This window comes from Canis lupus, chromosome 21 (genome assembly GCF_003254725.2).
Source record: "Canis lupus dingo isolate Sandy chromosome 21, ASM325472v2, whole genome shotgun sequence".
Lineage (NCBI taxonomy): Eukaryota > Metazoa > Chordata > Mammalia > Carnivora > Canidae > Canis > Canis lupus.
Genome location: NC_064263.1, coordinates 13,941,562 through 13,965,615, shown reverse-complemented (window position 1 = coordinate 13,965,615; position 24,054 = coordinate 13,941,562). Strand labels below are relative to the sequence as shown.

Here is a 24,054-nt window from a genome sequence, read left to right as displayed (position 1 = left end):
GACTCCGCTGGCCAGAAGCTGAGGTAATGAGGCGGGTTTTCAGTGAAAGGAGCAGGAACCCCAAATTTCCATTTCCACAGGCTCCGTCCCGGAAGGCGGGCATTGGTCGTGAGGCCCCCGCTGCGCGCCGACCGAACCCCTCACTCCGCAGCCCAGGAAGCGGCGCCCGCGGCCAGCGGCATCCGGGGAGCCCGACCGGCCCGCGCGCTCCACCGGGTCACGTGCCCGCCAAAGATGGCTGCGCTCGGGCGAGCTGAGCGGAGGTTGGAGTGAGCCCCGAGCGGGCGGAGCAGGACTGGCGGAGGCACCGACTGCCGAGAGGGAAGCCTAAGGTACTGGCATTCCGGGGGAAAGCGCGCAGAGGTGCCCGCATACCTGGAGAAGCACCGCGCGGCGACAGGCTGGTCGCGGGCAGTGCGGGAACGAGACCCCGGGACTGGGTCGGAGGTGGGGGAGGGGAGGGCGCGCTACCGTCTCGTCGCTTCACGCCCTACATCTTACCTTTACGTTAAGCCAAGAGGAAAAATAAACGCCTGCGCTTGAATTTAACCCCAGTTTTACTGCCAGTATCCAGGATGACCTTGGCCTAACCATTTTCAGAGGACCCAGTTGACGCCTCGCCTGAGAGTTAACCTGAGGGACAAAGAGAGCTAATGCAAAAAAAGCCTTTGGAAATGTTTGTGGTATTTAAAGGTGGCATTGTCTTGGATTAGGATTTATTAATACGAGACACGACGTCTTACTGCAGGCTGCCATGTGAAACTTCTACTGAATTAGGGAGACTTAAAAACTACACCCTAGAAATGGCTAGTTCCTAGAACTTGGAACCTCACCAGTATGCAGAGCATAAAATATAAACTGATAACATTAGGCAGGACTTTCTGAGGAAATAACTTTTATTTCAGACATGCACACTGTACACTTTCTCTGTGTATACTGAATTTATGTATTTCTACACGCATTCCAAACATGAACAGAATCATTCAAAGCTCCTGCAGGGGGCAGCAGATACTGTAGCTCTCATAGTATTGTAACCAAGTCCATCAAGAAGTCTGAGTCCCAGAACCTAGATGTAAATTTTTAAGTCTTCATTGTATTTATTAAATCTAAGGATATGAAACTTCAGTTCACTTAACATGTTCCAAATGATCTGGTACCCAGCAGTAAATCAGTGTTGTAAATTAATCTTGTAGCAAATGGATAACAAATCACGAAAATCTGATTTCATAAAACTATGTTGTATTTTGCTGTTATTTCTGAACTTTTGCTTTTCTTAACTTTGCTACCCTGAAATCTTGCTTGATGAGCTTAATGCTCCCAATTCACCATCCCATGCAAGGATCAAGGAACTCCCGTCCTTTTTGACAAAAACCGTATGTGTCCTGCAAAGTCTAAAATATTTATTATGTGTGGCCCTTTTGAAAAGTTTGCTAATTTCTACTTTAGGGTATACCTATAAGTGAAACTGGTAATGTTTCTTCTACCTACTAAATAATACCCAACTCTTTCTTTTTCCAAGTAGTTGTACGCAAAATGAGTACCATGTACATGTCTACCAGCAGCTCATGAGTTTGTTACCCCACATTTTTGCCAGTAACTGAAATTGTTAGGTTTTAATTTACCTAACCTGTCACTGTTTTTAATTGTTTTCCCCGATTATAATGAGGTTAAGCATATTTTCGTGTTTATTGGCTGTTTGCTTCCTTCTTTGTGAAAGTACCTGTTCAAACCTTTTGCCAGTTTTTCTGTTGAGTTGTTTGCCTTTTTCTTGATGATATGCATTTCTTCATTTTCTGGGTACTAACTGCTCCTTTGTCAGTTATATTGCAGACATTTTCTCCCACTCTGGCTTTATATAGATCTTTATAGTATCTATTGATCAATATTAACTATTGACTAATATTAATATTAGTTTTATGTTCAGTGCTATTTGCAAATTAAGAAATATGTTTAAGGGTTATAAAGATATTCTTTATTTCTTAGAAGCTTTATGGGTTGTTTTGCATGTCTGGTTTCTATTTCACTTGGAATGTATTTTTTTTGTATGATGTATATGCATTGATTTTTCAGATTATGAATCAAACTATAGCTAATTTTTAAATTAAATATTTATGGTATTTAGAAAGCTTTTTATAAGCCATTTTGTTGTTTTTTCTATAGATATATATTATTGAAAGATATTTTAATTTAAGGCTCAAGATGGAAAATCATGAACCACATGATACTGCCAAGGAAAACTTAATTTTCAATATCATAACCAGAAAAATTAGCCAACTCCCAGAAGCAGAAAGGTAAGATCCCTTCTTAGTTTAAAAATATTTTTTACCAGGTGGATTTTCATAATTGGTTCATTATCTCACATTTATTTGGTTTAAATATAAACATAGGACATCAGAAAGAAACCGAGCTCTTTTTCTTGCCTTATTGAAAAAAACTGAGAGACCAAAAGAGATTAACTATTTTGCTTGTGGTCAAGGCTAGAATTGATATCTTTGGATTTAATTATATGATCATTCTCAGTTTTTCCATTTGGCTTCGAGTATTGTTAAATGTGAACATTTAGGGCAGCCCTTGTGGTGCAGCGGTTTAGCGCCACCTGCAGCCTGGGGTGTGATCCTGGAGACCCAGGATCGAGTCCCGCATGGGGCTTCCTGCATGGAGCCTGCTTCTCCCTCTGCCTGTGTCTCTGCCTCTTTCTCTTCGCTCTCTCTGAATAAATAAATCTTTAAAAAAAAATGTGAACATTTATGAACTCATCTAAATAACAGACCTTTAAAATAGCTTTTAAATTGTCTTGTCAGTTCATTTCTATTATTACGTCTAACAGTCCAAGAGAGTGCCATATAACACACGTAACTAGACAAGGAGTGCCAGAGAAATGGGATCATGGCTAAAAGATCTCTATCATTAAATAGAAAAAGCTATATACGAATCATACTGATCTTTGAAGACAACATTGAGTAAACTATAGTGCACATCCTTAGCAAGAAGGCTTCTCTGACTAGATTCCATTTAAAGAGAAATTATGAGGCCAAAAAGGATTTTAAAAAAAGAAGCCAGCCTAGGGAGGGGTTTTGGGGACAGATCTAAGGCAGAGAGGATGGCATATGCCTCAGCCATAGGATAGCAAAGAGTTGATCATATCTGAGGAACCAGGGAAATAGGCATAAGGTTGAAGGAACAGGAAGAGTTTTAAGCAGGGAACGGTATGACCCAGCTAACATTTCTAGAGAACATTCCAGTTGCTTTTGGGAAATAGATTTAATGTAGGAGAGAAAAGAAAGACCAGTAGGAAAACTGGCATAATAATCTTGGTGAGTGGTAAGGGTTTGAAGGATTTAAAATGCATTTTGGTTTTATTCTACTGTCCTGAGTAAATTCCAGTCTTGCCGCCACTCACCGTCTCAACAAACGAGAACCTATAAACCAAGGGCAACAATAAGAACTTGGTGAGATTTCATAAGGTTTATATCCTATGGCTCTTCCCCCACCACACACACACTGTACATCCTTTTAGTGGTTTTCCTAAGGTAGATAACAGAACAACTTTTCAAGCAAAAAAGGGCCTATGTCCACGTTTCCAGGAAGTAAGGTAGAGCGCCAGAAAGACTAACATAGGAATAAGGTCAATGGTGGCAGCTTTTTTTTTTTTTTTTTTTTTTTATTTATTCATGATAGGCACACAGTGAGAGAGAGAGAAGCAGAGACACAGGCAGAGGGAGAAGCAGGCTCCATGCACCGGGAGCCCGATGTGGGATTCGATCCCGGGTCTCCAGGATCGCGCCCTGGGCCAAAGGCAGGCGCCAAACCGCTGCGCCACCCAGGGATCCCAATGGTGGCAGCTTTGAAGAGAAAAGAGCAGGCGCTATCACTGGTACTTTCACCAAATTAGAAGAGAGGAACAGTGTGGAAGTAAGCTGGAACTGCAAAGTAAGCTTTAGTTTGGAGGTAATAAATTGCTCTCAAACATTGGAATCAGAACAGGGTAGGTGACAATGTCTCATCATCTTTGCCTTATTCCCTCTTTTCCTCTGTTCCTATTTTCTTATATAATAGTTATTTGAAAAGTCCTCAGGTATATAAAACTATCAAAAAACCTCAGTTTCTGATCTACAAAGTAATTATATGTACTGTATATTTCATTGCCACTTATAGTTCATGTTTCATTCATGTATCTATTTTATTTTTTAATTTTATTTATTTATTCATGAGAGACAGAGAGAGAGGGAGAGGGAGAGAGGCAGAGACACAGGCAGAGGGAGCCTGACATGGGACTCCATCCTGGGTCTCCAGGATCACACCCTGGGCTGAATGCGGCACTAAACCTGAGCCACCCAGGCTGCCCTCTCCTAACTTTTTAAATATTATCTTGTGTACCCTAAGTTTTTAAACTACCTCTCTCTTGTAGATTACCATTTGTTATACCATTACCATTTCAGTAGATTTGTTATATCTCATGTTATATCTCATGTTCACATGTCTTTCATCCTCCAATAATAAACTATGAAAACACTGAAGGTAGAAAATAATTTTTGTAGAAAATAATTTTTTGTGACTTCAGCATCAAGTCTGCTGTATGTAGTAGGTGCTCAATGATTGAATGACAAGCACCATTATGATTGCAAAGTGACAGGTAAGGAAAATAATGCATTATAAAATACAGGAAACTCAGGAATTCCTAGAAAAGCTGTTTTAAGATGAGCATTAACCATAGAGGTTAGGGGGGTATTGTGTGGCTAGTCTGGCTAAATAAGTAATGAAAAATTTAAGAGACTGATGCCTGTGTTGTAGATGGCAAGGCAGGTGGTAAAAAAAAAAGTTAAGTGGTAGACTGAAGAGTTTGGAGTACAGTATCTAGCATTAAGTTTAGGTATCATTTCTTCTGAAAGAAAGCACAGAACATGCATTTTAAAACTCATACATACCTTGGCTAAAAACCATACTACTTAGTAACTCAAACAGCAATTTATTCTTTATTTCTATAGGTTGTAAAGTACCTAGCATATAGTATCCTGTAAATGCAAGTAACTCCTCCACTTCCCTGTCCTTGACTCTAATGCTTCAGGGTAAAGTGAAAGGAAACATAATTAGCTCCACCTTACTGAATGCCTTTTAGGTGTCAGGTGCTAATGAAACCAAAATGACTAGATCTTTGTATCCACTATCCTCAAGTTATTTACTTGAAGACTAGTGGGGAAGCCTGACATTATAAATCATTGATGATAAGATAGTACCACTTTATCATCTATTGTGCTAGAGAGGAAAGTATTGGGTATTATGGGAACCCAAAGGAGAGGTATTCATGTAAGACTCTTTGAAGCTCTTCCCCATTATATAGTTGGGGGAAAATTTCTATACTAATCTTTTACAGAATCACAAAATACATTTAGCAAAATCTGAATGTATCACTCTATCCTTAAGTGTTGACCAAATTCAAAAGGTTTAAAATAAAAATTTGTATGTAAAACATTATTTTAGGGATGCCTGAGTGGCTCAGCGGTTGCGCGTCTGCGTTTGGCTCAGGGAGTGATCTCGTGGGATCCAGTCCCACATCCGGCTCTCTGTGGGGAGCCTGCTTCTCCCTCTGGCTGTGTCTCTGCCTTTCTCTGTGTCTTTCATGAATAAATAAATCTTTAAAAAAAATAAAACACTATTTTTAAAGGTTTTCATTTTATGGGGTTATATATAAGGGATAAATGTTGTATCCTGTTATTCCTAAAGTCCTGCTAAGCCCTAATAACATACAATTGTTGGACAGTTCACAAAACATAGTACCCTCCCAAAATGTTTTTTTGTCGCCACTCAGGAATCTGTTTGAAAATGGATCAGCATATATTGGACTTAATGCTGCTCTCTGTGGTCTAATAGCAAACAGTCTTTTTCGACGCATCTTAAATGTGACACAGGCTCGTATAGCTGCTGGCTTACCAATGGCAGTGATCCCGTTTTTGACGGCTCATGCATCTTACAAAGGTTTTGTAAGTTTACCTTTGAATACAGGTAAATTCTATTTCACTATCACTAGAATTTGTTTTGGTGTATATTATTTGCACCTTACAGTAATCCTTCAATATTTACATCAGGTATCTAGCTATATGCCATGTCATAGTCAGTGAATGGGTAAGGCTGAAATGTGCTAAGCCTTTGTAAAGTGGCAGTTCATATTAGCAGTCTTCTCTACAAGTAAAATACACATACATGGCAATTCTAAGTACTTTACCTATCTTTCCTACAATACTTAAAGTAAGAAATATTTGCAGACTTTATATTTTTAAATGCTGACTGCCTTAGTTTTTTTTAAAAAAACGTATCGGGAAGTCCCTCAAGACAAAAACACTTATGGTAGGGGTGCCTGGGTGGCTCAGTTGGTTAAGCTTCTACCTTCGGCTCAGGTCATGATCCTAGGGTTTCTGGGTTGGAGCCTGCTCAGCAGGGAAGCCTGCTTCTCCCTCTCCCTCTGCCCCTGCTCATGTGCTGTCACTCACTCTCTGTTGAATAAATAAATAAAATCTTTAAAAATATATATATGGGAAAAAGACTTTCATAGTAAATCTTTCAAAGCATTAGATATATACACACGAGAATTATCGAATATATGCAGACTTGATTTCCTTTTGATAGTTTTAATGTATGTGCTGAGTGCTCGGAGTATAGACATACCTTGGGAGATACTGCAGATTTGCCAGACCACTGCAATACAGTGGATATTACAGTAAAGTCAAATGAATTTTTTTATGTCCCAGGGCATATAAAAAATGTTTATAATAAGCGATATCATCTGTTTAAAGGGTATCTAGTATTATGTCTAAAAACCAATGTAAATACCTTAGAAAATATTGCTACAAAGTATTAACCATCACTTGAGCTTTCAGCATGTGGCAATCACTGATTACAGATCATGATAACAAATAATAAAAAGGTCTGAAATATTATGAGAATTACCAAAATGTGACAGAGACATATTTGCCCAGAAATGGGCAAATGCTGCTGGGAATGGTACCTACAGATTTGACTCAAAAGGGATTGCTACAAACCTTTAATTAAAAAAAAAAAAAAAATGCATTATCTGTGAAGGGCAATAAAGTGCAGCACAATAAAATGAGGCATGCCTGTAGCTAATTATGAATTTTTTTTATTGATTTCACATAAAAAATACTATTACCATAGGTGATGGTAAGATGGGAGACACTGTCCATTTAAATTCTCTTAAGTGCTGTTCCAAATTGGCTTAAACTGTAGGAGTATTCTGCTTGAATCCCCATCATCTGTATGGAAAGAATCTTTATGACCTAGGGCTATCTACCACCCAGTGAACTGAACAGACTGAGTAAAACATAAGTTACTAACTTAGCTTTCTTTTTTTAATATAGCTTACACTAATTTAGAAAGGAAAAAAGAATTCTATAAAAATAGTCACACTATATAATATAAAAAAAAAGAAGTACAAATTATTTTTTTAAAACTTCCCATGGGTTAAAAGTTTCTTACAGACAGAAAAATATTAGCTCAAGTTTGCCAATACAAGTGCAGAAAGGTAGAAGCAGTACAGACTGAGATTAAAAATCCTCTATCAGGGGATCCCTGGGTGGCTCAGCGGTTTAGCGCCTGCCTTTGGCCCAGGGCGTCCTGGAGTCCTGGGATCAAGTCCCACATCGGGTTCCCTGCATGGAGCCTGCTTCTCCCTCTGCCTGTGTCTCTGCCTCTCTCTCCCTCTGTGTATCTCATGAATAAATATATAAAATCTTAAAAAAAAAATCCTCTATCAGATATTTCTAACTATTTTAGGTTGTCTGTACATATAATTATACCTTCCAACATACCTTAAGATTTGCATTTGCTGCCTAAAAATTGAGTATCTGTGACACATTTAAGATGACCTTGCATTCTTTAAACCATGTTTGACTATCATTTCAGAACTGATTTATTTCCTAGGTGATTTGAATTGTGAAACCTGTACCATAACACGGAGTGGATTGGTTGGTCTGGTCTTTGGTGGTCTGTACCCTGTTTTCTTGGCTATACCTGTGAATGGTGGCCTAGCAGCCAGGTGAGATTCTTTTTTTACTTATAATCATCAAAAAACTTCAAATATAAACGATTACCTAGAAAATGTTAAGGCAATGTTAGTTTTTTGACTTACTTTTTTTTTTATAAGTAATATTACTTCTCAAGAATTTGAAAACTGTTCTAGAAATTGATCCCATTATACATACCTCTTGCATGTGTAGTTCAGGTTCTTAACTTTAACTTGTGTACTGAATGCCAACAACAAAGATACAAACAGTACTGTGCCTAGCATGATAGCTAATTATATGCTCAGTGTTACGACTTTGAGTAATTCCACTAAAGGAAAATTCCCACAAAATGGCTGGCAATAAGCCAGTATAATTCAGTTATTTTCTGATGAACTCTTCTATCAAGCTATCAGCTGTATGAGCCTTCAGAGGTGAAGTGGAGGAGGAGACGAAAGAAAACAGAAGTACAGTTTTAAGGACCAAGAGACATCAAAGAGAATAACTGAATTACCTTAATCTTTACCTAAGCTACTTTTAACACTTCTTGGATTAATATATATTGTACATAGGTTTGCTATTTGATAAAACTATCTTCTAGAGAACTGTCTCCATGTTTTCTTATAGATATGAGTCAGCCCTGCTACCAGAGAAAGGAAACATCTTAACTTACTGGACTAGAATTTCTAAGCCTGTCTTTAGAAAGATGTTGTTTCCCATTTTACTCCAGACTGTGTTTGCAGCATACCTTGGATCTAGACAATATAAACTAATTATAAAGGCCCTTCAGTTACCTGAACCTGGTCTAGAAATTCAGTGACGGTTAAACAAATGTGTACACAAAAATAAAGTTGTAATGTATGAATAAATGTCAAGTGTATGAATAAACACAGACTTGTAATCACCTGAGGTACAATTCTAGGACCTATAACATAAGGCTACATAGGGCAACAACAAAAGGCTGAATACTAGTAAGGGCTATTCCCCTTAAAAAAGAATAGAACTTTTCTAGTTTGCCCAATATTCTCTTCTATTTTGTTTGCTCCATGCCTTTACATTAAGCACATTTTGGTCTGTAACACAGGAAAAATAACCATACAGCAGTTTTTACTAAGGACCTCATTAAGAACCCAAGCAGGAAGGATGACTGGGTGGCTCAGTGGTTGAGCATCTGCCTTCAGCTCAGTGCATGACCCTGGGTCCTGGGATCAAGTCCCACATCAGGTTCCCTGCAGGGACTCTGCTTTTCCCTCTGCCTATCTCTGTGTCTCTTATGAATAAATAAAATCTTTAAAAAAAAAAAAAGAATCCAACTAAGCAGGAGGAAGGGATGAGGATTAGTTCACTACAGAAAATGTTCACTTTGTTTCCCCAAATCATTCTTTCCATAGGTATTATTAATCCATAGACACTTAGAATATATTTAACCTTCCTCAGGACAGGAATCAATTCCAGTAGTCTTGAGTCTAGAGCCGATATATTGATATAGCTAATACAGTGATATAATGATATAGTTACACACTTGTCTCTGGAAAGCTATATTCTTGGAAGATTGAGGCAAATTCTACCTTTGAAGCTTCCATCTAGTGTGGGATAGTTCTTTGCGATGACATACCCAGGCCTCTTCTTTTCAGCTGTGTGAGGCTTAGCAAGTTAACCTCTCTGGTCCTCAGTTTCATCAGTAACCTCACTCAAGATTGGTATTATATAATATATAGGAGCTAACACAGCACTTGACCTTAAGTGGTAGCACTTAAATGGTAGCTATACTCTTTCCTATTGGTTTTGTTTTCTGAAACAGCCTAGTCTAATATTCCTCATTTCCTAAGATCATTTAAATTTTTGAAGTGACCTTTGGTGTTCCCCTTTGTAAAACTTTTCATCTCAGTTCTTTATTTTCATGTAACAGCATCTAAAATCAGCACTGTCCAGAGAACTTTGTGATGATGGAAATGTTTTATACATGACTTAAAATGTTAGCTACTAGCCACATGTGGCCACTGAGCACCTGAAATGTAACTAGTGCAACTGAATAAATTTTTTTTAATTTAAATATTTTCACCACATGTAGCTAATGCCTACAGTACTGAACAGTATAGATCTAGACCAGCACTTTCTTATAAGCCAGTCATATAAAATAAGTGCCATCCCAGATCATATTCACAAGCATCTTAAATTACTCCTTTCAAATATAGTGACCTGTTAAATAATCTTATGCTACTTAACTGTGTGACAGAAGAATTTAAGTTCGTCACATAGAAAAGGTAGTCTCACAAGTGAAATACGCTTTCAGGGTCTCGTCAAAAAGAAAGCAGTACAGCTAAAGATTTTAAAATTTAAATGAAATTAACAAAATACATTTTAAGTTTTCCAGAAAGCAAAGCTGAGAATTCAACAAGTGCCTTAAAATGTATTCCCTGGCAAATTTATATATGAAATATTCCCAATTATGAGGCAAAAAAAATCTATTTTTTTGCTTTGAATATTCTCTATGTTAGAGAATTAGGGGTGATTTTTCTTTTTGTTTTGATTCCTTTCTGGATTTTGTTTTCTATACCGAATATGCTTTACTTAAAGGTCTCTGACTCAAAATTACACACCTCTACCTACATACTATCATTTTTATTTAAAGGAGAGTTCTACTTACCACAACAGAGAAAAAAATGAATTAAAAGTAATTCCTGACTTCAAAATGAGAAACCCAAATTACTAAATTAGACTCCAGAGAATAGTGCAATCAACTTGGATAATCCTAAAGCCACTGATGTAACTAAATTGATAGTTCAGTAAAACCTGTTTTCTTAAAAAATAAAATAACTGTTTTCTTATCCTGACACATTCCTGACATAATGCCATCAATATATAGAAGAGTTTGCAATGGTTTCTATAACCAAAAAAGATTCCTTTCTAGCATCTGTCCTCTACCATATATTTTTTATTTAAATCATCTTTTCAATTAGGAAAAATGGGCAACAGAAGCAGAAGACTGTATTATTTTACATCTACTGCTACAAATCTACTCTACCAAAATTTTTGGTTGGGGGCAGGTAAATACATGTAAACTTGCTGTGACTGCATCACAATTTAGGGAACAGTCATTTGTAGCTAAGACCTAAAGAACACTACCTCAGTCAGGAAGACAGTTTTTAATAGTTCAGTCATAGTAAACTATTTAAATCTGTCTTTCACAATTTACATGGTGTAGTTAATCTTGCTTAAAGAAAGAGGACTCCTATTATATTGTACTTCAGATAATATAATTTGTAAAACCCCAAACTATAGAACATTAAGAGCCAGAGGGGTCTAGGAATTAAACTCAGTGTGTGTGTGTGTGTGTGTGTGTGTGTGTGTGTGTGTGTGTATAGCAAAGATGTAAAATTCAGAGACATGGTATAAAGAAAAGTTGGGCCACCAATAAAAATCAAATCTACATATTAAGACAACACAATTTCTAAAACACCATTAAAGATTACATTTTTAGATTGAAAATTAAGCAAAATAATTTTCAACAAAAATAATTTTGGGTCAACAAAACTACAAAAATCATTAGGTCCAATATAAACAGGTTTCTTTTTAAAAAGTGGGGAAAATGGTTCTAAGAAAGAAATCCTGAATATACAAACTGGGAAAAGTAAAAAAAGGGATAAAAACACTGTATCAATAACCAAAGCAATGAAAAAGGCAAAGAAAGGCAAGTTCATAAGCAACTTTCTATTAATCTGTATATTTTTGAAATCAATTTTCCCTAACATTCATGATTTATATTCCTAATGATACTTTCTGAATAAAATTTATTTCTGCACTTCAAAACTGAAAGTAAATGACCATTTGTTGTAGTCTAGGTCAGAGCTAAAGGCTGTATATTACATAAGACAATAGTAGGTGACTGCTGGAGAGGATTGAGATATTCACGGTCAAATATGTGAAAAATACGGTGCTGGCCACACAAAACATTCTCCAAGTTTCTACGGAAGACCTCCCCTTTCTGATGCACAGCTTAGATGGGAACTACTTGGTTTCTGAAGAAAAAGCTGCAGAACTAAATACAGAAATAAAACATTTGGGAGGGTCTCAAAACTCTGTATTGATAATGAGTGTGGGGAAGACAACACTCGAAAGTATTTTACTGCCTCTTCAACTTTCAAGAATCATCAGGTTATTTAGCTTAAAAAAATGTGACTAAATCAGTGAAACCTTAAACTGGAACATCAAAATGCTGACCTACATGATCACATATTTTTAAAGCTAATTCTTATTAGCAGTGAATTATCCACTCTATCAAAGAAGTGATTATCTCCAGCTACTGTTAATGCCAAATCTTTGTAGAATTATAACCAATAGGAGCATTCATCAATCAAGGGTAAACCACTCTTTGCTGCCTTGCATCACAGGCACTGAATGTACTTAGATCGCAAGATACAGAGTAGATTTAATAAAAGTTTTGTGTAATAGCATACAATAACCAAACTATATAGTTATGATAAATCATTCTGGGCCTGTCTCCTATCCCTCCCACCCCTCTAACCTGTACACTTCCCAATGAGTCAGTAAGATAAAATGACTCCGTCTAGACCAAATGAAAGAATGTATTAACATAATCCAATGAAAATGAAATAAAACAATCCAGAGTTGAGTGTTTTTTCACACTTGTAATAAGCTGGAAAAGTGTTTCAATTAGGTAAAACAACGACATAATGCAAAAAAACAAAAAAAAACAAAAAACAAAAAAACCTTCCATCATCCAGAATACTAAAGCCCTTACATACGACTAGAGACATTTTAATATATAACAGTAGAAACTAGGATACCATTCATTAGAAACCTCAAAATAGTCAAGAAAGTGTCAAGTACTCAGAGAAAACTCAAGAAGCCAAAATCTCAGAATGCAAACATCCTCTTACCCTAAATTGCAATTAACTACTCACATAGTTAATCATAATTTTTTCAAAGATACACAAGACAAATCAATGCATCTATTTAAAAAGACTACTCTTTATAGTTAAGGACTTTACATTAACTTTTGTATTCTACTCAGCAAGGTCTGCCTATACTCCAGATTAGCTCTCAAGTTCCAGGAAGTCAGTACAAACTCATGATAAGCTTTGTGATCCCTGATGGCCTGTTTATGTAATTCTACTCCACTAAATGTAATTCCATAGAATGTGTTCTTGATAATGTAAAGAATCTAATATTCCTTGATGATATACTATAATTCTCTTCTCCAATGGTTACAATTTTTAAAAGGTATGCAAAGAACTGAGTATCACTCCCATGAAAGACCAAAAAAAAAAAAAAAGTATAATTTTGTTCCAAAATTAACTTAGTCTCATGTATTTCTATTAAGTCTTTCAAGGATTCCAGAGAATCTTTTCATATCTCCATTTCTGGAAAGTGAAATCAGTATAGAAGTAATTTGGGAACTTGAAAATGGCATTCATTTTTTTCAGCAGATGCCAAATTTTTGACCGACATGGCTCCCACAATTACTTTGTTACCATCAGTCCAGTCAGTTAACAGGTTGTAGGAAAAGATTCTTTTTGCAGACACTGCTAAGCTGTTTAAAGAGAAGAGAGAGAGATTAATTTAGTGATTACAAAATGCACAAATATTTAAAATATTTCGAACACTTTTTGTTGGATTATATCAGAGGTGTGACTACATTTTAACAAACGTGGACTTTTTAGTTAGGACTGGTCAAGAAAGTGCAGAAACAGTAAGTCAATATGATAGAAATAGAAGGTCAGTATGATGTGTTAGTTCAATTAATGTATGAATTCCTGTCACCATCAGAAGACAAATATCAAAACACTACCTCTTTACACTAATTCTGTATCATTTTGCCAAAGAGGCAATTAGGGAAGAAGGGGGGAAGAAAAAAAAAAAAAAGGGTTCCCCAAATACTAAGTTGTTTTCAACCTCTAAAGTAGAGCCAAACCTTAAAATTTCAAAACAATCCACATTATATGCCAAAAAATCTCCTTTATCCAACTATCAATCATTCAGAACACAATTTTCTAAAAATAGTAAGACAACAATTTCATATTAATCATAACTTTTTAATTAACAAGTAGTGAATAGGACACTTTAAGATATTGTTTACTACATACTGAAATCAACAGATCTGTTGTAAATTCAGAAACCCAAACATTTACAGTAAAATGTGCTTACACATAAATATGATCAAATTTATTTAAAGCCCCTGTTAGATAGGTCCTAAATACATGCAATACCATGTAAAAACAAGACCATGAAGTTGATGTAAAAAAATGACAAAAATCACTAAGTCACCAAAATTAGGAAGAAAAAAAAAAAAAAGAATGAAATGGAAACTAAGGAAAGACAGTTAAAACATAAGAAGCCTAACAAAGCAGCTTTAAAAATAGGTGATACTAATCTCCATTTTCAAAAGTTCTTAATCAAGTATTTCCAAAAACTGCCATTTATAAAATGACATCCTAAAAATCTACACTTGGAATTTTCAAAGCATCCCACTTCAGAAAGCTTTGATTACTGTTTCTCCCCAGCCCCGAACTTCAAATGATGCAGGAAAAGCACTGACATTAGAAGAAAATATTCCAAGGGAATGGTATTTTAGAAAAACACACTTACTGCTTCCAGAACCTTTTAAGACCCACAGTCAGCATTAACAACAATCATTTTTCCTATTTTCATCCATTATTTTCCAATGTCATGTTAGAGATGAATAAATTCTTTGAGCCCATAACTGAAAGATCAACAAACCTGGTTTTATTATGACACCGTATTTTTGTCATTGGTACTGCACAAAATTATATACAAAGAAATATATACAAAATGTTCAAGTATTAATTAAATTTCAATTCAAGGCTTCTGTTTCAAAAAGCTACATTTAACATATTCCATAGATAGCACAAATTAGTCATTTCAAATAATTTTTCCAACTACTTTTGGTTTTTATATATATATGTATATATATATAATTCAGTAGGCACTAAAAATCCATGCAGCTGCATTGTGAGGGGCTTGCTCCTGCACTTAGGAATAAGCAGGTTCATCACTCCAGGCTGTGAATTTGGTACTACCCATTCATGCTCAAGTGCAGATGATTTTACAAAATATGCTGTAATGCACTGGAAACCAGAGACCAAAGTTAGGTCTCAAATCATGTTATCTAGCAACAAAACATTTACAGTTCTGCAAGAACAAGGATTCCATTTTTATAACCAAATAACAACAAAATAAAACATGTGTAAGATAACTTACATCTTTGGACTGCTGGAAAATACTTTTTAATTATGAACATTTTAAAATAAAAAGACAGCAGAAGCCCTGAAATTACCTCTTTTTCCTCATTTCTTATACTACCTTTTAAAATAAAGCAGGAAATGTGGCCAGCAGCTGGTCCCGTCTCTTCTGCCCCAACAGCTGTATCCACTTTAGCACAAAGAAAAACAAGGATGCTAAATATGTATATACTTTATCAAACAGTGATGTTTCACAAAGAATTTCTTAATGCCTCTTACACTGAAGGACACCGTAACTCAATCTATACAACTGGACAATGGATAATACAGTACTTCAAGGGAAGAGTATGTCCCATCTTTGGAAAGTGTCGATCGTGTCCTTAAGTAGCCAGAACCAGCCAATTTAAAAAAATTATTTTTAAAAAGGACAAAAACCTTGAAATAAGGAGAGTAGTAAGATTCTTTGTGAAGCCTCACTTTACATGTTTTCATTCACATTTCACAAACCTTCAATTTATCTAATCATACATAAATTTAACCTAAAATTTTAATACAACAAAAGTAAAGGTGTTCAACAATTTATTTATAGTCAGTGATAGGGTAATCACTGTGCTGGTCCTCAAAGAAACATTTCATTAACCACTCTTATTCCTCCTTTAATTAATTAACACAGAGATGCATGTTAATTTCCAACTTTTTAAATGGTGAGATTAAAATCTTCTCATCTGAATAGATTGTATTTCTAGATCTCCTACTGAAAACTAAAAGGCATACCCAAATAGTTAAGATATTTCTGTCATCTTCAGCAAAGTTAACTATCACATTTGTGCAAGCCCCAAATACTTATTGTCAACCTCTAAAAAGTTGCTCTAAAATTGGAATTCCAATTTGCACCTTGTACAACTCGGAACTTCCATTCAACTTCACCTGTTTCACTGTCTCCAAACTGTATCTCTATTAGCAGCTTTCAGTGTACAGTTGGAACCGATGTCATCCAAGGCCATGTCCACACTGGGGACAGAAGAGCTAGGTACACGCAAGTCTGAACAAGGGGACACATTAACAGCTATTTCAACCAGAAGAAGCATCTTAAATACATTACTGACCAGCACAAGTCTGTTTCCAGGGTGGACAGGGCCCAAATTAGACCTCCCCTCCCACCTTCCAAAAAAAAAAAGAAAAAGAAAAGAAAAAACCCACACACACACACACACACACAAATTGAGATGTTGCCCATTAAAGTAGACTAAGCAGCAGAGCATGAGCGTTACGTGAAGAGATGGATCCTTACCAGGTTGTGAGGCGGGAACGACTGTTCTGTAACCCCTACAACGGAGCCTGGCAGGAAGGAAATCACCTAAAAAAGAAACTGTCAGAGAGATTTAATAGTCACATGTTATCATTAGGAGTTGGTTACAGTGTCACATTCATGCTTTTAGCTAAACACTTAACGATTCAATATTACTTTTTCCTCCTCTGAAATGTGTCCAGTGAAGATGTCCCACTAAGGTGTTTTACATGGTGTAAGGGAGTTGAAAGGGGTAAACGCGGATAAAGAGCAGATTACTTGACCCTACATTTTAAGAGAAGACGACGCCTTCCGGGCGCACGCCGAGCAGAACTCCACCGACACCTTATCCTTGTCCACATGAAGACACACTCCTCCCGCCGAGTCGTCCTCTTCCAGCAGGTCCTGCTGCTGCTGCTGCTGCTGCTGCTGCTGCTGCTGCTTTCCCACGGGCAGAGCGTAGTCATGGTCACCGGCGGGCGAGTCTCTGAAGAGCGAGGTGGTCAGCCGCAGTCCCACGCCGCTCAGCCGGCTCAGCAGGCGAGCCAGTCCGGTCTCGTTGGCCAGGACGGCCCGTAGGTAGCGACTCTCCTCCTGCAGTGCCTGCACGCGCTTGCCCAGCTCCCGATTCTCGGCCCGCAGCTCCTGGTTCTCGGCTGCCAGACCGCGGACTCGACTCTCCAGCCCCATCACGTACTCCTTCTTCTTCAGCCGATTTAGACGGGCAGCAGCCGCCGCCGCCTTCCGGGGACTCTTTGTCGCCGCCTGGTTGCTGTCGTTGCCGCCACTGCCGCCGCCGCCGCCTCCTGGGGACTTTCTCCGCCTCTTTTCGCCGCTGCCACTGTCACTGCCGCTGCTGCAGCCTCCGATGCCGTTTAACAGCCTCTGCAGCAGGTCGGAAAAGCGCTGCATCTCGGCGGCCGCGGCCTCGTCGTCGTCGTCCCCTCTCCACAGGCCGCCGCTGTCGGAGCCTCCGCCGGACGAGGAGAGGGGCCCGGGCGAGCTGAGCCCGGGCTCCAGGTGCCAGTCCGGTTGCCGGGGGTCCAGCAGATCCGCCAGCTCCAGCCCGGACAGAAAGTCCATGTCCTCCGTCTCCTCCCCGGGGACGCTGGCGATCGCCTCCTCCTCCATCTCCTCGGGCGAGGGCGCGCGCACGGCCACGCCGCCGCGGCCCCCCCTCCCGGCCTCAGAGTCGCCCTCGTCGCCCCGCGGCTGCCTGCGGCCGGGAGATCCGGCCGCCGCCGCCTCTTCCTCCTCCTCCGCCGCCGCCGCCGCCGCCGCCGCCGCCGCCGCCCGGGTCAGGTCCGGGGGCAGCAAGCAAGTCGCGGCCGGAGCCGGGCTCTCGCTGCGGGTTGGGGAGTCGCTGCCCGAGGCCGCCAGCAGTTTGGTCAGGCTATGCCTCATGGGGCCCAGCGGCGGGCGGGCCCACGTAGGCCCCGGCCCCTCAGACCGGGCCTCGCGGGCCCCCAGGACCCCAGACCCCAGCGCGCGGGGCCCGGGAGCTGGCCAGAGCGAAACGGAGGGGAAGGGCCGAGTCGCCGCCCGCCCCACTCGGCTGGTCGACCCCCCGCGCCGGGGCGGGGGGAGGGATGGGAGAGCGAAGCGCCGCGGCCCCGCAATGACTCGACCGCGCCACCCAGACAACGGCCCGGCCGGAAGTCAGTCGATCTCACCCAGCCCCTCCCACGGCGTTTCGCGCGCCCCTGGGCTCTAGTATCGCGAGAGTTCAGTGAGGTCTCAGCGGGAGTAGTTGCAGAATTTCAGTGATGTCATAGTCCGCAAGCGGCAAGAATAACAAATCCCGAGGTTATTGATAAGTGGTCTACTCTCTCCGCCCTCGCTTCTCAAGCCTCCGTGTTCAAACTTCCACTTCCAGTGAAACCACTCTCGCACAGACTCGGTCTTCGCCACACCAGATTTATGAATAACCTTAAAGCTCTCCTGCGTTTCCCTGGAATTTCATGACGGCTGATCAGACACCGCTTGAAGTTGCTCCTTTCCCTTCCGTTTGTTACACAAGAGCCTTTCACTCAAACACAGAGCAGTAGGGGGGGAAAAGAGGGAAATGAGTCATTCGTACGTGATTTGATTTTTTCAAGTTTTTATTATAATAATTTAATTAAAATGTCTAAGCCATTTCTATGCATTTTCTAAACAAACAAAAAGGTTTTGTCCTTGTCTTTAAAGAGGTTGCAAACCCACTTCCTGTGTGTGTTCTGTAGTGGGCGTGAATGTGAGCATGTGTGGGTTCACACGTGTGTCAGTGTTTTTGTACTATCACTACCTCACGGTTTTAGTGATGGTTGCACTGCTGGTTGTGTTAACAGAGGACGTTTTGTTGAGTGAATCGTGTGTGTGATTTTTTTCCTGTTTGTTTTATCCGGGGGTTCATGAAACTGACAGATTTTTTTTTTTTTTTCCTGAAAAGGACTACTACCAGTTTCCAAATAGAGTATTTTCTGGTTTTTCCTGAATGAGCCTGATTTTGTTGCTGTTTTTCATCTATCTGGTTAAAAACAGTACTCTGAAAATCCCTGTGGTGGGGTTGAACAGCCCTCTTGCATTCTTTTCTCTGTTGTGTTGGCAATTTTATGAATGTGCTTAGTTTTTAAATGTTTTTAAATGTTTTTGTTTACATTTTATATTTTACTTATTCTGGTCAGTGTTTCAGGATCATATTTTCTTTGACATCGACTTTACTTGAAATCAAAACAAATTCTAGTTTTAAAAGTAGATATTGACATGGGCTACATTACAGAGGCAAACTCTTCTCATTAGAACACTAAGGTTTCAACTAAATTTCTTCCAAGTTCTTTAGGAATTTCAGAAGTTTTTCCCTCTTAAGTCTACATATACACTCTTGTGACAATGTTGTGGTCTCTTTCCATACTAAAATTTAACAAGAGAGATACATCTCCATCTGGTAGAGTATATAATTCTTTGAAAAAGTTTTAACATAAGGTTTTATTGATTCATTTTAAAAATATTTAAAGCATATTTTCTTTTTTTTTTTTTTAAGATTTTATTTATTTATTCATGACAGACACACAGAGGGAGAGAGAGAGAGGCAGAGACACAGGCAGAGGGAGAAGCAGGCTCCATGCAGGGAGCCCCATGTGAGACTTGATCCTGGGTCTCCAGGATCAGGCCCTGGGATGGAGGCGGCGCTAAACCGCTGAGCCACCCAGGCTGTCCTGAAGCATATTTTCTAAATTTAACTACAATAGTATCTACAACAATTTCTAATGGCTTGCATAAGAAAATTACCATTTGAGAAGAATGTGTTAGGGAGTATAAATGCAGAATATGAAATCAAAGATAATGATTCCCAAAATCAGATGTATGAAAATACTACTCAGAGAGTAATGAATAAGTAAATTACCCAGAGATAGTTCTGCAGATCTCTGTAACGTTGAACATCAAAATTCTAGCAAACACCTATAGTGGTTCTAGTGATAGTTGGACCATAATAGAGTCTCTAAATTTAATCCCCATAGAAAATTTAAGTATCAATCTCTTTCTTTTCTTTTAAGATTTTATTTATTTATTCATGAGACACACACACACACACACAGAGAGAGAGAGGGAGAGGCAGAGACACAGGCAGAGGGAGAAGCAGGCTCCATGCAGGGAGTCTGACGTGGAACTCGATCCCACGTCTTCAGAATCACACCCTGGGCTGAAGGTGGCGCTTAAACCGCTGAGTCACCCGGGCTGCCCCCGTCTCGCTCTTTTTTTTTTTTTCCTTTCCCCAATCTCTTTCTTTAGAAGCTTTACTGCATAGGAAATTGCTTCACTGAAATATTCAAATGTTTTTGATAACCACAGTTTTATGTCTTTTATCTGTGCACAATAGAAAAATATATATCAATTTTAAAATTTTCCAAATATTTCACAGAATAGTTTCCACTCTAATACTACCCAATACGCAGACCAAACAATTCAACAATTAACATTTGCCATATAAAAATGTTTGTAAAAATTATATATACTTTTTTTTTTTGCTGAATCATCCTAAGGTTGCAGACAGGATACATCACTCCAACATACTTAAGTATGTATCTCTAAGAATAAGAACATTCTCTTTCATAATCATAACACTATTATTAGGTCTTGAGAAAATTAACATTTACTAATATTATCTATTATCCATGCCATATTCAAATTTCCTCAGCTTCCTTCAAAATAATCTTTTATAGTAGATACTTTCTTTTGAGCCAGGATCCAATCAAGGGTTACTTATTGCATTCAGTTATGTTTTTGTAAAGTTTTTTTCCCTATTTCTCAATCTAGAATTGTCCCTTCTACCTTTTAGCTTTTCTTAATATTGTTTTTTTGAAGAGACAAAGGCAGTTGTCTTAAAAAACGCACCACATTCTGGATGTCTGTTTCCCCTTGGTGTTATCTAGTTCCTCTACTCCCACAGGGTATTTGATATTCGAAGCAGTTCATACGTACATTGTTTCATACAATGAAACAAAAAAATTCAAAATTTTTAATAGTAAGGCCAGCGAAAATATAGATGAAATAGGAAGACAAGACATTCCAAAAGGGGGTGAAAGTTTGCATTGGAATACAATAGACATACAATCTTACAGTTCCTCAAGTAGAACTTCCCTGGCAAATCAAAAGGAGAAACTTTCCTTTGCTCATAAGTAGACTTTATATGATAAATTCCATAGCCACTTTTCTAGTTGGTAGGTCTTAAGAAACTTCTCCCTAGTGTACTCTGCAAAGTAGCAAATAGTCTCAATGAATAGCTACGTTTATATGGTTGTTTCTTAGAGGGATAGAAAGCTAGTTCCAGAAAAGTTGGACACAGATAGATCCCAAATATCCAGAACAGTACCTGCCACAGCTTAGGCTTCAATAAATATTTGTTGAATAAATAAATAAAGAAGATCTCCAGTTTCAGCTGAAGGCCTAACATAAAGCTCAACTAAATGAAAATGATTCTGCAAGGGGCAAAAATAAATATGACCTACGGTATATAGAAGAATAAAAAGAGAAAGAAACTTCCAGAAAACTTTATAAAATTTTCCAAGTTCAAAAAGAGATGGAATTTTCATGGAAATTGCACTAAATTTATTAGTTTATTTTTCCAAGTTATATGATGCATTTTTTGCTCCTGGGCTGGATTATTTCTTCTTTTATATTTTCCAAATGATTATTGTTGCATAGGAAAGCTTTTGATCTTTCTTTTGTTAAATTGTTTACTGATTATTCCACTGAACTTTCTTAACAGTTTTTATTTTCAGCTTAGTCATTCAAATTTTCCTGGTAGACAATTATATCACCTTATTTTATATAATGACAATTTTGCCTCCTCCTCTGCAATACTTTTCATTATCTTGACATAATGAAATAGTTCTTCCACCTTGATGTTAAATAATACTGTCAATAGCCAACTTTCTTGTCTTATTTCTGACTTTAACAGGAAATGTCTCTGGTGTCTCGCTGTTAATTTTTTTAAAGGCTTTATTTATTTATTTATTTATTTATTTATTTATTCATTCATTCATTTATTCATTTATTCATTTATTCATGAGAGATACAGAGAAAGAGGCAGAGACACAGGCAGAGGGAAAAGCAGGCTCCCTGCAGGGATCACAACAGGAGCCAAAGGCAGATGCTCAACCACTTAGTCACCCAGGCGCCCCTGTTAATTTCAAATGGGTATTTTTTTTTTTATTAGGTTAAGCTCAGTTGCAGGAAAGAGAAACCAATCTGGCTATTTTAAGCAGAAAAGTTTCTAATACAGAGAATGCGTGCTTATAGTCATTGGAAGGACTGGAGGAATGGGCACTAGGCTGGGAGATCAAGAATGCCTCTCAGTACAAAGTGGCCAAACAGGCCTGATAGGGACCTGGTATCTCTGCCCCAATTGGGAACATGGTAAAATAGAAAACTGGAATTTAGCTCCCAAGTGCACGGCTACTGCCCAAACTCTCAACCCCATGTATTATTTATTGTGGGCTAACACATTACCCAAAATCTAAAAACAACAACAAATATTTGTTTATTGTTGTGGCTTAAACCCACAATAAGCATTTATTTTCTCTTGAAGTTCTTATTGGTCAGAAATTTTCAAGTGATTTGGCTACCCAGTCTGGCTCTGGAATTTTCGTGGAATTCAATCATATTTTGGCTGGGGATGCAGTCATCTGTGGGCTTGACTGGGGCTAGAGATCCACCTTCAAGATGGCTAGAGGAAGCTTCAGCTCCTCTTCCATATGGGCCTCTTTATGGGTTGCGTGAATGTCTACGCTACATGATGGCTGGCTTCCACCAGAGTGAATGATCCAAGACATCAAGGAAGCAGCTGCAATGTCTTTTATGGCCTGGTCTTAGAAGTCACATATGTTCACTTCTGTAATATTCTATTGTTCACAGTGTCAGACCTTACTCACTCTGAAGACCACACAAGGATTGAATACTGGGAGACAAGAACCATTAGGTGCTATCTTGGGGGCTGACTACCATATCCCATAAAACTAGTAAATGAATATAAGGATGCTGTTGCAGAAAAACACAGTGTTTCCAAGAATATGTTTGGCAGCAACAACAGCCAAAGAAAACAGGGGGAAAGGGCCTGTGCCTTATCTGCATCTTCCTAATATAACTGCAGAAGAGTCTGGCAAATATAGTTTGCTTCTGTGTTTCTTTTGTTTCAGCTTTCCTATTTTTGTAATATGGAGAAAACACATCAAAAGAGGGATTGAAATAGATAACAACTACCAATCTATCAAGTCCTCTACAAAGACCAGGACTTTGTGGTACTTCAGGACCAATACGTGCATTTATTGGATTTTCTATAGCAGAGGATTGGAGCAGAGATGGTAGCAAATGCAGGGAAATCAGAGTTGGAGCATAGTGCGACAGAGGCCAGAATGCTCATTTTAATCTAGTTTGCCTATTCACCCATGAAGTATAATCTTCATAAGACCATGAGAAGGTTTTACTGAGTGAAAATTGAAGACTCAGGGATTGACAGTGTTTGACCACTGTAGGATTATGTTTACAAGCACTGCATATTTGCATGGATTATGTGCAATTCCCAGTGTGCTCGCTATATTTCCATTCCTTTGTTTTCTACTCAAGAAAGCATTTCTGAATGCAAATGAATGAAAATTACACTATTGTGGACTAATCTGGTATGTCTCCCAACTAATCAAGCAACTGAAGTTGAGAATTACTGCTTTTAGGGGAAGGGACAACAGGTGTAGAAGTTTCAGGATTAGAGATTTGGAAGGGCAAAAGCAGCACTTTTCATGCTCTAATAGGAAGAACTCCATTTCTCATCTCTCACCCCAGGAACCCCAGAGCCAGAACTTGGCTGAGCTGCCCTAGTTTCCCATTGCCAATTCCAAGTTATTTCTCTTCTTCCTTCCTTCAGAAACCTCAGCTCTTTTTCAATTTAATTTTTTGAGTATTGAAAATTTGCAGTCATACACAAAAGAAAATAATGAATCTCAATATACTTCTCCTCCAGATGTAAGCATTATCAAGATTTTGCCATACTTGCTTAATC

General features: G+C 38.5%; 2 protein-coding genes across 14 annotated transcripts; one reads left to right on the top strand and one right to left on the bottom strand.

Annotated features, from left to right (window-relative positions):
* Positions 1 to 83: 83 nt before the first annotated feature.
* TMEM126A (transmembrane protein 126A) lies at positions 84 to 8,881 on the top strand. Of its 2 annotated transcripts, none has more exons than XM_049099022.1 (5): positions 84 to 332; positions 2,161 to 2,291; positions 5,807 to 6,000; positions 7,933 to 8,047; positions 8,640 to 8,881. In XM_049099022.1, the coding sequence occupies exons 2-5, from the start codon at positions 2,200 to 2,202 to the stop codon at positions 8,830 to 8,832; spliced, it is 594 nt and encodes a 197-aa protein (XP_048954979.1). In that variant the 5' UTR covers positions 84 to 332; positions 2,161 to 2,199; the 3' UTR covers positions 8,833 to 8,881. The 2 variants fall into 2 exon arrangements, with proteins under 2 accessions (XP_048954979.1, XP_025275263.1); XM_025419478.3 differs by having other exon boundaries at positions 139 to 332; positions 2,193 to 2,291.
* A 3,765-nt stretch (positions 8,882 to 12,646) lies between these two features.
* On the bottom strand, positions 12,647 to 18,202 carry CREBZF (CREB/ATF bZIP transcription factor). 12 transcript variants are annotated; one of them, XM_049099020.1, is made up of 6 exons: positions 16,813 to 18,202; positions 16,527 to 16,604; positions 16,163 to 16,277; positions 15,357 to 15,425; positions 14,622 to 14,736; positions 12,647 to 13,566 (listed from the first exon to the last, which is right to left on the bottom strand). In XM_049099020.1, the coding sequence occupies exons 1-2, from the start codon at positions 17,925 to 17,927 to the stop codon at positions 16,589 to 16,591; spliced, it is 1,131 nt and encodes a 376-aa protein (XP_048954977.1). In that variant the 5' UTR covers positions 17,928 to 18,202; the 3' UTR covers positions 12,647 to 13,566; positions 14,622 to 14,736; positions 15,357 to 15,425; positions 16,163 to 16,277; positions 16,527 to 16,588. The 12 variants fall into 12 exon arrangements, with proteins under 12 accessions (XP_048954977.1, XP_048954978.1, XP_048954973.1 ...); XM_049099021.1 differs by lacking the exon at positions 14,622 to 14,736 and having other exon boundaries at positions 16,163 to 16,604; XM_049099016.1 differs by having other exon boundaries at positions 12,647 to 15,425.
* Between the last annotated feature and the right edge of the window lie 5,852 nt (positions 18,203 to 24,054).